The sequence below is a fragment of the Myotis davidii genome, unplaced genomic scaffold, assembly GCF_000327345.1.
Source record: "Myotis davidii unplaced genomic scaffold, ASM32734v1 scaffold198, whole genome shotgun sequence".
Lineage (NCBI taxonomy): Eukaryota > Metazoa > Chordata > Mammalia > Chiroptera > Vespertilionidae > Myotis > Myotis davidii.
Window position 1 is genome coordinate 1,435,225 of NW_006291485.1, and position 11,441 is coordinate 1,446,665.

The 11,441-nt window shown below is 60.0% G+C and overlaps 2 protein-coding genes across 3 annotated transcripts in view; one reads left to right on the plus strand and one right to left on the minus strand.

The window, feature by feature from the left end:
* GPX4 (glutathione peroxidase 4) overlaps positions 1-1,627 on the plus strand; it is a 2,619-nt gene extending 992 nt beyond the window's left edge. The window contains exons 2-8 of the mRNA XM_006779599.2: positions 6-105; positions 376-470; positions 544-688; positions 815-966; positions 1,069-1,093; positions 1,278-1,337; positions 1,411-1,627. Of these exons, the coding sequence (XP_006779662.2) occupies positions 6-105; positions 376-470; positions 544-688; positions 815-966; positions 1,069-1,093; positions 1,278-1,337; positions 1,411-1,443 (610 nt within the window). The 3' untranslated portion in view covers positions 1,444-1,627. The remainder of the gene's footprint in view (positions 1-5; positions 106-375; positions 471-543; positions 689-814; positions 967-1,068; positions 1,094-1,277; positions 1,338-1,410) is intronic.
* Positions 1,628-2,808: 1,181 nt separating this feature from the next.
* The window catches only part of SBNO2 (strawberry notch homolog 2 (Drosophila)), a 41,499-nt gene continuing 32,866 nt past the window's right edge, over positions 2,809-11,441 (minus strand). For both annotated transcript variants that reach the window (XM_006764796.2, XM_006764797.2), the window contains 18 exons: positions 10,344-10,520; positions 9,725-9,822; positions 8,983-9,065; positions 8,397-8,588; positions 7,972-8,141; positions 7,462-7,593; positions 6,849-6,984; positions 6,622-6,734; positions 6,434-6,505; positions 6,245-6,353; positions 5,990-6,064; positions 5,766-5,909; positions 5,303-5,397; positions 5,134-5,226; positions 4,820-4,951; positions 4,472-4,548; positions 4,022-4,212; positions 2,809-3,928 (listed from right to left, as the gene is read on the minus strand). In XM_006764796.2, the coding sequence (XP_006764859.1) occupies positions 3,459-3,928; positions 4,022-4,212; positions 4,472-4,548; positions 4,820-4,951; positions 5,134-5,226; positions 5,303-5,397; positions 5,766-5,909; positions 5,990-6,064; positions 6,245-6,353; positions 6,434-6,505; positions 6,622-6,734; positions 6,849-6,984; positions 7,462-7,593; positions 7,972-8,141; positions 8,397-8,588; positions 8,983-9,065; positions 9,725-9,822; positions 10,344-10,520 (2,559 nt within the window). In that variant the 3' untranslated portion in view covers positions 2,809-3,458. The remainder of the gene's footprint in view (positions 3,929-4,021; positions 4,213-4,471; positions 4,549-4,819; positions 4,952-5,133; positions 5,227-5,302; positions 5,398-5,765; positions 5,910-5,989; positions 6,065-6,244; positions 6,354-6,433; positions 6,506-6,621; positions 6,735-6,848; positions 6,985-7,461; positions 7,594-7,971; positions 8,142-8,396; positions 8,589-8,982; positions 9,066-9,724; positions 9,823-10,343; positions 10,521-11,441) is intronic.

The window sequence follows — 11,441 nt, forward strand, 5'->3', positions numbered from 1 at the left end:
CGCAGGAGGAGGCGCCCCCAGCGGAAGGAGCTTTGTCCCGAGTGTAGGGGGCAGGTACAGCCCGCGGCCTGGAAGAGTGGCTGTTGTGCCGAGTATCAGGATCCGGTGCGCGCGGGGCCCCCACAAATGCTGGCGGTGTCCCCCGCCCGCTGGGGCACCTGGTGGGATCATCAATCCTCCCTGGGCCTCGGTGTCTGCAGTTAAATGCGCCCCGCGAACGTTGCATGCACCTTTGAGGTGCCCCCCGCCCCGTCTGTCTCAGCAGGGATCCATCCGGGATCTCCTGCGGTGGGGACATGGCTGGACGAGTGGGCCGGGGTCTTCGGGCCTCGAGGTCCCCCCATCCGCTCAGCCGCTCCCGTGTCTGTCTTGCAGTGCGCCTCCCGTGACGACTGGCGCTGTGCTCAGTCAATGCACGAGTTCTCAGCCAAGGACATCGACGGGCGCATGGTTAACCTGGACAAGTACCGGTGGGTACCTGCCTGCCTGGTGGGGGAGGCAGAGGGAGGGTCAGCAACTCTGACCACCCCATCCCACCTCCAGGGGCTTCGTGTGCATCGTCACCAACGTGGCCTCGCAATGAGGCAAAACAGACGTAAACTACACTCAGCTTGTCGACCTGCACGCCCGATATGCTGAGTGCGGTTTACGGATCCTGGCTTTCCCTTGCAACCAGTTCGGGAGGCAGGTGCGTGGCCCCAGTGTCCCTGTTGTGAGGGCGTGGGGAGAAGGTCTGCCCGTGGGAGGACTAAAATGGGGTACACGCTCCCCCCGCCCCCCCACTGACCCCAGTACCTTCCTTTGTTTGCCACAGGAGCCAGGGACTAATGCCGAGATCAAAGAGTTCGCTGCCGGCTATAATGTCAAATTCGATATGTATAGCAAGATCTGTGTGAACGGAGATGATGCCCACCCTCTGTGGAAGTGGATGAAAACCCATCCCAAGGGGAGGGGCATCCTGGGAAAGTAAGTGGGGGAGGAGAGGGCAGGGCAGGATGTTCCCCAGGGGCCGAGGGGGGCGCTGTAGTTGCCATGGGGTTTCCTCATGAATTCTTGCTTTTTTTTTAGTGCCATCAAATGGAACTTCACCAAGGTAAGGAAGGTTTTGGGGGGATAGAATAGGCCAGGACTGTGTCCAAGGCCAGCTCAGTGCCCCCATCCCAAGAGGCCCTAGGCCTGGCCCTAATGGGGCAGCAGGTGGGGGCTGCTTGCTTGCCCCCAGCCCTCTTGCAGGGGCCCCCAGCGGACTCTTCTGCTAACACCCCATGTCTCGGCAGTTCCTCATTGACAAGAATGGTTGTGTGGTGAAGCGGTATGGTCCCATGGAAGAGCCCCAGGTAGGTGCCTTTCCAGGGAGCCTGCTGGGGTGGTGCCTTGGGAAGAGATGTTCTGACCCTGCCTCTCCCACAGGTCATAGAGAAGGACCTGCCCTGCTACCTTTAGCTCCACAAGTGTGCACCCCCACATCTGAGCCCACCGCCTGCGCCCCTCGGAGCCTTCCACCCGGCACTCATGACAGTCTGTCTAAAAACCAGCCTGCTGGTGGGGCAGACCCGAGAACCCGGCATGTTCCTCTGCCGGAGGAAGGCCCCTCGGCCTGGCCTGGCTCGCAGCTCTGCACCCCCACCCCTGGCTGCCTTGTGGGAATAAAACATACAAATTGGCTTGCTGGGTGTTTCTGCCTCCCTGGGTGGTCATGGGGGTGGAGTTCCCTTGAGGTTCAGATGCCTGCAATTCACCCTGCAGCCCTGATTCTAATCTTGACAGCCCCACCCCTTAGGCACTGGCAGAGCTGATAATTCTTCTTAACTGGTACTATTCCTGGCCCTGAGCCATGATCTGAGGCCTTTGTTCGGGACTTGCCCAGGGCAGTGGTCTTCCCAAGTGGGCCAAGGTGGGAAGGGTGAGAGAGGCAGGCACTTGGAGCCCAGCATCGGAGAGCTGCTCCTGGCTCAGAGCCATGCTGGGCAGGGCCTGCTCAATCGACTGGCCTCATTGTATGGACCCTGAACCAGGGCACCCAAGCCTGCGCATGGTTCTCATTTGGTGTAATCGGGGAGGAGGAGTCCACAGTCTTCCCTAAGAGGATGGGGAATAATTTGAGGCCAGCTGTTGGGGAGTGGTATTGCTGGAAAGTGGGCCCCCACCTTCCAGTAGCCTCAGGGAAAGCCCGAAGTAGGGGGTGGGCACCTGCAGGAGGAGGTGGGTTTTGCCAGCTTCTTGGCTGGGGGCAGTCCCCTGCCCCTGGACCAGAGGCTTGATGTGGTCCCCACAGCTCTAAGGAGGGGCCTGGTGTCCATTCCTGCCTTCAAGACCAGACCCAGCTCCTGAGCTCTCCTGCCTCTGGGCTTCCCTGCCTGCTTGGAAGGAAACCCTGGGAGAAAACTGAGGCCAAAGCCCTGCACACTGGGGGGAGGGAGCCTCACCACCATGAGGGTCCCATATCTCTAGTGGGCAGGAGGCAGGGTCTGTTCCAAGATATCACGAGCCTGGCTCAGCCGGTCCAGAGGCAGCTGACTTATGCTGGTGCCAGGACCACAGTGGGCAATGCCCCCAGTGGGTGGATGTATTTCTCCTGCCTGGCTCAGCCACAAGGCCAGTGAGTGGGATGAGCCCTTGTGACTGAAAGCAATGGCCTAGGGAGGAGTGTCTGGGCAAAGAGTGGGCCAGTTTCATACACATTCCCCTATGCCCCGCAGATGGTAGCCATCCCTGACCTCATTGCCCAAAATGGGAGCAGGCACCTCCCCACCCCCACCTTCCCTCCTTACTGCCCTTGCGGGCCAGAGGAGCAGACAGCCTAGGAAGTAGTGAAAAGGCACATATATTTTAAAAAAGATATTTTTACATATATACACTGAATTATAAATACACATAGAAACCAGGGGCCGCCCACCCCTCCCTCCAGCTCCACAGGCAGATTCTGAGGTCTGGAAGAGGCAGCTGGGCAATAATTTAGGGAGCAGAGAGCAGGTAGAGGGGGAATTGCATATATTAATGGGGGGTCTGCCTCACACAACCTCCCAGAGACAAGGCCCTGAGAACTGGGGGTTTCCTGAGTTTCCAGCTCTAGGGGCCACCCAGTTTTGTGTATTTCAGGGGTTCTGGCATTTCTAGGCCTGAAAAGGTGGGCTGGAGGGCAGGATAGGAGAGGCACAAAGAGGACAGCTCCACCCCAGGCCCTGCCTGAGCCCTGAGTGGGACATACACACCTGCTGCCGCCCTGGGCAGAGTGGCAGCATCTCGATCTGCCCAGGCACCGACCAGGAAGGCACTACAGTGGAGGCCTTGGTTAGCTGGATGAGGGGCACCCTAGCCCCCCTTCCTTTCAGTAGTTGGCAGGGGGACTGAGCCCTGCTCACCACCCACTTTGGTACAAGACCTTATCTGTGTAGGCCTGGTGTATTACAGATAAGTTTCATCCAGAAAGAACACCTGGCTGGGGGCACAGCCCAGGCCTAAGAATTGGGAAAAGGGGGGCTGAACTGGATGACGCTCTGCCGCTCGGGGCCCCCCCCACCCCCTGGCACCCCTGCACCGCCACCCAGGGGGCCAGGGGGCTCTGGGGGCGGCACAGCATTGAGGGAACGCAGCATGTCCTCTAGCACCTCCTTGAAGTTGATGTCGCAGCCCTGGTGCACGAGGGTAGCAGGGTCAGCTGAGGCATCAGGGGTACCCAGTAGCAGAGTGGGCGCAGGGTCCTGGGACAGTGGAAAGGTGAAGGATGAGGGCGGTGGGAAGACCTGGGCTGGTGGGCTGTATGTGAGGTCCAGGACCTCTCCAGGACCACAGGGCAGTGCAAGTGGGCACAGGGCAGGTGATGGCACAGGGAAGCCCTGGCCATGCGCTCTCTTGCGCTTCACGTCTGCGTCCATGTGTTGTAGCTCCTGTAGCACACGGGACACGCAGCCCTCAGGGATCTTGATGCCTGCAGGGTGTATGGGGTGGCAGGTCAGGGCCTCGGGTGCAGAGCCCACCGATCCCTATAACCCCCTTTCCACTGGCACACCCACCCACTCACCAACTTGCTTCTTCTTGTCCTTGGTCTTGAGGCGAACAATCTGCAGGTAGCTGCTGCTGGTGACATCAGCCATGACAGCAGCGATGCGGCCCCACACGCGCAACAGTGCCCCGCACAGCATGTAGTGGTGCCGCAGCCTCAGGCCCTGCACACAGTCCTTGCCTTCCTGCACCAGCCGGCATTGCCGGTTCCTGCGTGGCAGGCAGGCAGGGCGGCTCAGACACTCAGTGCCCCACACCTACCCATGATGACCTGCAGGTTCCTCCCCCATTCTAGCTCAGCTCATCTCTGTGCCACCTCTTGAGGGTCCTGGGATGTCCCAGATGCCCAAAGGGCCCCGTACCCTGTGTGGTGTGTGGGACCATCCCTAGTAGAGCTGCCCAGAGAAATGGAGCAGGACTGTCTAATGCAGTGTGCCCCTCACCCACTCAGTCCAACCCGGGCCCTCACCACGAAGTGTGGCTGCAGTGCTTCAGCGACAAGGTGTAGTTATTCTCCCAGAGCTCCCTGGCCTCCTCCGCCGTCACCTAGGGGAACACAGTCATGTGAGACCCTGAATGAGAGATCCGTCCACACTTCTAGTGCACAATCGGGGAGACTGAAGCCTGCAGTGCCCCGGGACGGCTCATCTCAAATTTGGCAGCCCTCTCCTGGTGGCCGGCTGGGCTGGGCAGGGAGGGCAGGCCTGGGGCTGCAGAAGCCCCAGCAGGAAAGGGTCACATAATAGGGAGACATAAGCCTGGGACATGAGCATCCTGGGGGCCTCTCTGCCTGCCTCCTCCCCGCCCCCATCCCTACCCGGTAGAACTTCCGGCACAGGCTGTCGATGGTCTCCAGCTGACTCTGCCGGCCGATGTTGGGCTTGTACACGGTGAAGAGATTGCTGCGGTTCTGCTCAGCCAGGAGGCAGCTCGGTTTGTTGCCACGAGCCTGGGCAGGGGGTCTTGTGAGGTTGGGGCAGACAGGGACACAACCCAGGTGGGGGTTCCCGTGGTGGGTGTGCTGGAGGGGATGAGGCTGGAAGCTGGACCCCCCCCCCCATCTGCTGTACCCCGCTGCCAGCACTGTCCCCATTTCCCTAAGCCTGGGGTCCTGCCCCCAGGTCTGCCCACCTTATAGGAGAGATAGAAGCCATCATGGGGGCCTGTCAGCTCCAGTGATCTGGTGTATGCCTCCTCCCACTTCAGGCCACGGTCCACAGTGATCTGCCACGGCATGTGGGTGTTAAGGATGGGGGTGGGGGCATGAGGCCGGGGTCAGGGGAGGCCGGTGTCCGCTCACCTTGTAGAAGATCACCTGCCCGTCCTGCGGGTGGCCGGGGGCCAGGAACACCTGCTGGCTCTCCTCGTAGATCTCCTCGATGCCCGGAGCCAGGTCTGGGGAGAGGACACCAGGTGAGACGGGTGCCACCTGGAGGGCAGGTGCCTGGTGCTGCTCAGCTGGCTCTAGTTCTGGGCTTTGGGGGGGGCATCAACCCCAAGTTCTCAGGTGCCCCGCAGAGGGAGAGGTTCCCCAGCAGAGTAAGCCTGGCCCAACAGACAATGAACCCCTCAGGACCCTCTCCACACAGCTGTCCTGGGGGCAGTTAAGTAAAGTAGGGGTCTATGCTCGCTGTAAAATTTATGAATAAAAGCTTTATTGGTACAAGGCTCCCTTGGCCCTTGGTGTTCTTGGTGAGGGCCTGGTGTGTGGGTGCTGGCTGTCGGTTCCTTTAGGCCCTTCCCTCTCCCTTGGTGGCACTCACCCAGGATGCCCATGTCGTATTTTCCCTCCTTCTTGTCGACCTCAATGAGGTGGTCGAAGGTGTCAGAGAAGTACTGGAACAGTGCGTTCTGCTTGTGCACCTCCAGTCCCAGGATGCGGTTGAGGAACTTGGTGATGGAGCAGTCTGTGGGGGCAGGAGGGCCTCAGGCTGCGTCAACTCCACCCACTCCCTACCCAGCCCACTGGAAGGTGAGGGGGACTCACCTTTCTCCACATCTAGGCAGCCGGTCCTGGACTCCCGCCCACCGATGCCAACCGATAGCAGGCCCTGCTTCATGTCTGCAGAAAGGGAGGGCTTTCACACGTGCCTCTTGCCCCAAGCCCGCCCCAGGTCCCTCTGCCACTAGTGTCCCTTTGGTATGTGTCAGAGGGTTATTTGGACACAAATTCAGTTTACCAGTCCCAGTGCCCCACACTGGTGCTCAGTGACACCCCCCATGTGCCACATCCCCAGCTCACCCCGGAAGAAGGCAGCGTCCCCTCCTGGGTAGCCCTGGGGCAGGGGCACCTTGTTCTCCATCTGGCTCAGGATGGTGTTGAGGACGCAGCTGAGAGCCCGGGCACCATACTGAGCAGAGAGGCCAGATCAGAGGTTGGGCTTGGGTATCCAGAAACCCCTCCTCTCCAAGCACCCAACCGCCCTGGTACCTTGTTCTCAAAGTTGTACTTGCTCAGGTCTCGGGACTCAGTGGCGCGGCGATCCCCGTGTGTCAGAGCCCCCTGCCAGGGATGGGGAGCTGTCACACCCTTCTCCACTCCCCTCCTCAGGGAGCTCCCTCAACAACCCCCCTGACCAGCCCTCGCCCAGCTCATCCTGGTCCAGCTCAACCACTCACCAGGCTCTCTAGTCGCTTGGCGACAATGGAGGCGAACCTGCGCTCCCCAGCCAGCTCTGAGATGAGGAAGATGTATTCTGGTGCAGAGACCTGGTTGGATCGATGGGTTCGGCCTGGAGACAGAGGGGGCTCTCAGGGGCTGCCCCAGTGAGGCAGGACCAAGGCTAGGGCAGGCTTGGGGCAGGGACAGGGAAGAGCCAGGTATCCGGGGGAGGGGCAGGGCTCACCAAACTGCTGGATGGCACGGTCTGCACTCCAGGGCAGCTCAAGTGTCATGTGGACCCGGCGCCGCTGGTTCTGGACCCGACGGTCAGCTTGGAGGGAGACTCCAGAACTGGAGGCCTCTGAGATGATGGCCACGAGCTGGGGGAATGCGTATGGGTCTGGTTGGCGGTCTTCTCTTACTCTCCCACGTACCTATGCCCTGGGTCACCCTGATGTTTTTAGGGTGACCCACACAGCAAGTTGAGGTACCTTCCATCTGGGGGCAGGGGTTGGCCACATGGGCTTAGAATGGAGTGTGGACCATCCCTGGGTCACTCCTGGAGCAAGTGGCTGCCCCACTGATGCCCACTTTCCCTGTTTCCTCAGGCGGCTTCCACCCGGACCGAAGACAGGACAGTCAGGGAGATCTGTGTCCCCCTCCCTGCCCCCCGACTCAGGCACACATGCACACTCGCATGCACACGCCATAACAGGGATGGGGGGGTTAGTGGTCCAGAGGTAGCCCCTTAGGACTCAAGACCCCTGCGCCTCCCCTGTCCGGGGCCTCTCTTAAGCTTTTCCTCCCTGCCCATGTGCACTGGCACACAGGGGTACCCTGCCCCCGTGCCCCCTCACCTTTTCCCCTTTCATGAAGCGCTCCTTTTCCCTGAGATTCACATGGTCGATGGAGAGGCCCTGCTCTGCCCGAGACTCGAAGGCAACAGTCCCGTCAGACCTGGACACCACACGGCCCTTCCTACCGGTCATCTGTGGCAGGGCAGGGACAAGGGCAAGGAACAGGCTGTGTGTGAGGGGAGGGGTCAGAACATGGTCTCTGCCCCGAGACCAACCACCTGGGGCTGCAAAGGATATGAGGTGGCACCAGAGGCATAGCCCAGGAAAGAGCATAGTGTGGGTGGGAAGGGAGGACATGCAGGGAAAACTGGGGGTGGGGGTCCAGCCTGGGGCCTGAGGGCTGCACCCAGAACCAACAGGCCCAGGGGCACACAAGGTGTCATGGGAGATAGGCACTTTCTGCCCCCCTACCCAATGCTGGACCCCCCATCTCACAGTGTTGGCAGGGACCTGGAGTGGCCACCAGGGGGCACCAAAGCCTCCGTTTGGGTGGGGGGCCCCAGAGCTCACCTCCGCCACATGCTCAGGGCCCCCTAGTTGGTCGATGAGCTCATCCAGGGTGTTGACTGGCAGTTCCCGGCCCAGCACCTGCACCTTGGCTAGCAGGTCCTGCTTCAGCCGCTCCACCTGCTCTAGGATGCCGGGGCCATGGGGGTCCCGCTGTGGGGGGCACAGAGGGCCTGTGGGGCCACAGAGTCAGGAGGGACCAGCTAGGTGACCTGCCCACAACCCCACTCACAGGACTCAGCCTACTCAAGAGTGGTCCCCGCCAGCCTTGGGGACAGCCAGGTACAGGGTAGGTGGGGGGCCCCAACATTCTCCCTAACCCGACTGTATGAAGCCAGCTTTGTTGCTGACCAGCTGAGGGGTGCTGACTTCCTTTCTCTGGACCTATTCCCCGTAAGTAAAGAAGGGAAATGTGGGTCAGGCCTCACCGCGGTCGTCGGCAGGAAGCCCAATGGCATCCACGATGACCACGTCATCGTCCACCAGGGATTCGGGGGAGGAGTGGAAGTCACTGTCCAGGCCAGCATCCGACTCGGTACTGCTGTCGTCGCTGATTCGGATCACACCCGCTGCCTCATATGCTGGCCTGCACGCCTTGGCCCCACGGCCCCTCGGCCGCCCTGAAGGGGAGGAGCCAGGGGTCACCTTGGCCCAGCCCTGCTTCTCCATCCTGTGAGGGTCTGGCCTGGGGTCCAGCACATGGCAACACATGAGCAGGCAGTGTGGCCAGAAGTTGCCCCCACCAGTTCGTCTTGGGAACCTGCGGTCGGGGCACCCTTCTTACTGCCCCCTGGATGCCCTCCTTCCAGGATGCCTGTGAGTTCACGCCTCCCTAGCCCACCTTTGCAGGTGGATGCTGGGGAAGGGCACCTTGTGCAGCAGAGGGAGCAGCAAGAGTGACCAGCTGACCTGGGATGATGCTCAGAAAGGAGGGGCTGGAGAGAGGCAGCAGGAAAGATGGGAGGGAGGCCCAGGAGGGCCACAAGCCAAAGCTGCAGGCAGGTGAGTGCTTACGTTTTCTCTTACTGCCGGCCCCTCTGTCTCGCTTTCTTTTGGTTGAAGGAAAGTGCTTCTGAATTAGTGACAGGAAGACGCCCCTGAAAGTGAGAAGCAGAGTTTATTCTCACTACGAAGAAGAGGATGCTGTCCTGTCCGCCGAGTGCGATTAGGTCCAGAGGACAGTGGGGCAGAGTCTCAAGGGGCAGTTTTGCTGCGATGGACAGGGTGTAGGGCTGGGGGTCTGGGTGGAGCTGACTACCTCTGAGGGACAAGGGGGTGGACACATCTGGTAACTCCCAAGATCAGGGTAGGTGGGCTGAGTATGTGGGGCTGGGGGCTCCTGGAGAAAGGAGGCAATGCTGGGCCATGGGGATAAGCCAGAATGGGGGGGGGGGCACATTGAAACCCATGATTACTATGGGCTGGGAAGAGAGGCTTGGGGTTTTGGGGACCCTGAAGGCCACTCCCTAAATTTTGAGGAGTCCTTCTTAAAACAGCACTATCCCCACATGGGGGACAGGCTCTTAGAAGCTTCATTCTGAAATCTTGGGACCCTCCACCCTCTGATCCCCAAGTCACCACAGTTAACCCTTGTGGCTTTAAAGCTAAGCTGCGCCTGAGGTGTAAGGACAGGGATCAGCAAGTGAAGTCATGGGGCAGGGCCAGGCCACAGGTCACTGGTGGGGAGGCCCAGCGAGCCACAGAGTGAGGGATTCCCTGGTGTGGCCACCCTGCCCACCCCGCTTGCATCACTCACTCGGCGGCTGAGACGAAGCAGTCAAGCTGCCCATCTCTTTCATCCAGCACCTCCCGCGTCCGTGCCTCGCCTGTGGACTGCAGCCCAATGACCACGCACTGTGGGGGATGAGGTGGGGGTGAGCCCATTTGGAACCCCCACCCATAGCTCTGGAGCATGGCCCCAGGAGGCCAGAGGGAAGCCCCTGAAGTCAGAAACCCAGCCTGCCTTAGTTTCTCCTTCCTTCCTTCCTCCCTTTGGGTGCCGTTGGCTGCCAGGGCCTCACACACCCAGACCCATGAAGGAACTCTGCATTGAAGCTAACATCTGACCTCAGCTCTCCAAACTCCCTCATTACTGTGTGTCTTGTTTCTTCTGGGGATCTGCCCGTTCTGGACATGGAGAGCCCAGGGCAAGGCCACTCCTGCCCGCTGCTGCAGGGAGCTGGGGTCAGGTGGGACCAGAACCTTTCGGACCTCTGCTCACCCTTGTCCTCCTAGACTCAGTCCAGCTACATTAGGGCTTGCCTGCAATTGTGAGATGGATATTGGTGCCTGTTCCACCAACTCACTCCCTCAGGCACCAGTGTAGGCGTCTGGGGTGCAGCCATGAGGCCCAGCTACCACTGCCACCCACTCACCTTGTCCTGGGCCAGTTCCTCCCGGGCCAGCTCCACCAGCCGGCGCACCTTGGCGGCAATGCACAGATACTTGAAGAAGCGCTGGTGGGCCGACCAGAACTGACCCCACAGGGACTTGCGGGACTCCAGGCCAATCCAGTCAGCTGCCTGCTGGAACACGCTCAGGGCCTCGGCCCACTGCAACGACACACCACACGCGGCCCAACTCACTACTGTCCAACTGTCCCCTAGGCCCCACCCTGCTGGAATGTGGGGCCAGGGTGGGGGAGGCTTGTGTGCAGAGCAACACAAAGGCTCTGCAGATACCTGAACAGTCAGAAATGTTAAAAAACCAAAACATGTGGTTCCGCCTGTGGGCCATGATTTCACAAAGGGAAAGGGCATCTGTGGTGACTCTTGCGGCAGTTATCAGTGATCCTGCTCCCAGGACACTGGGCCATGTCTGCGACATCTGTAGTTGTCATGACTGGGAGCTGGGGGTTCTCCTGGCATCAAGGGGGTGGGAGCCAGTCTTGCTGCTCAGCACCCAGGACGGACGCCCACATAGGATGACCTGGTTCTGGTGTCAGCAGTGCTGACGGGGAGACCCTGTCTTGGTTGGAGGTAAGGATACAGCACAGGCAGAGCCAATGTCCAGGGTTGTCTCATGTAGGTGTGTTCTGACAGGGAGGACACAGGAACCCTCCACACATGGAGAAGATGAAGATGAGGGCCAGGCCACAGTGTACAGAGATGTGGACACTGGAAACAGCTTAGAGAGTACTCATGACATCATGGGGAGGTTGGTGAGGCCCTGCTGCGTGCCCACATCACCACAGTCACATAAGAATCCCCGCCTTGCCGAAACCGGTTTGGCTCAGTGGATAGAGCGTCGGCCTGCGGACTGAAAGGTCGCAGGTTCGATTCCGGTCAAGGGCATGTACCTGGGTTGCAGGCACATCCCCAGTAGGAGATGTGCAAGAGGCGGCTGATCGATGTTTCTCTCTCATCCATGTTTCTATCTCTCCCTCTCCCTTCCTCTCTGTAAAAAATCAATAAAATATATTTAAAAAAAAAAAAAAAAAAAAAAGAATCCCCGCCTTGAACAGACTGAGTCGC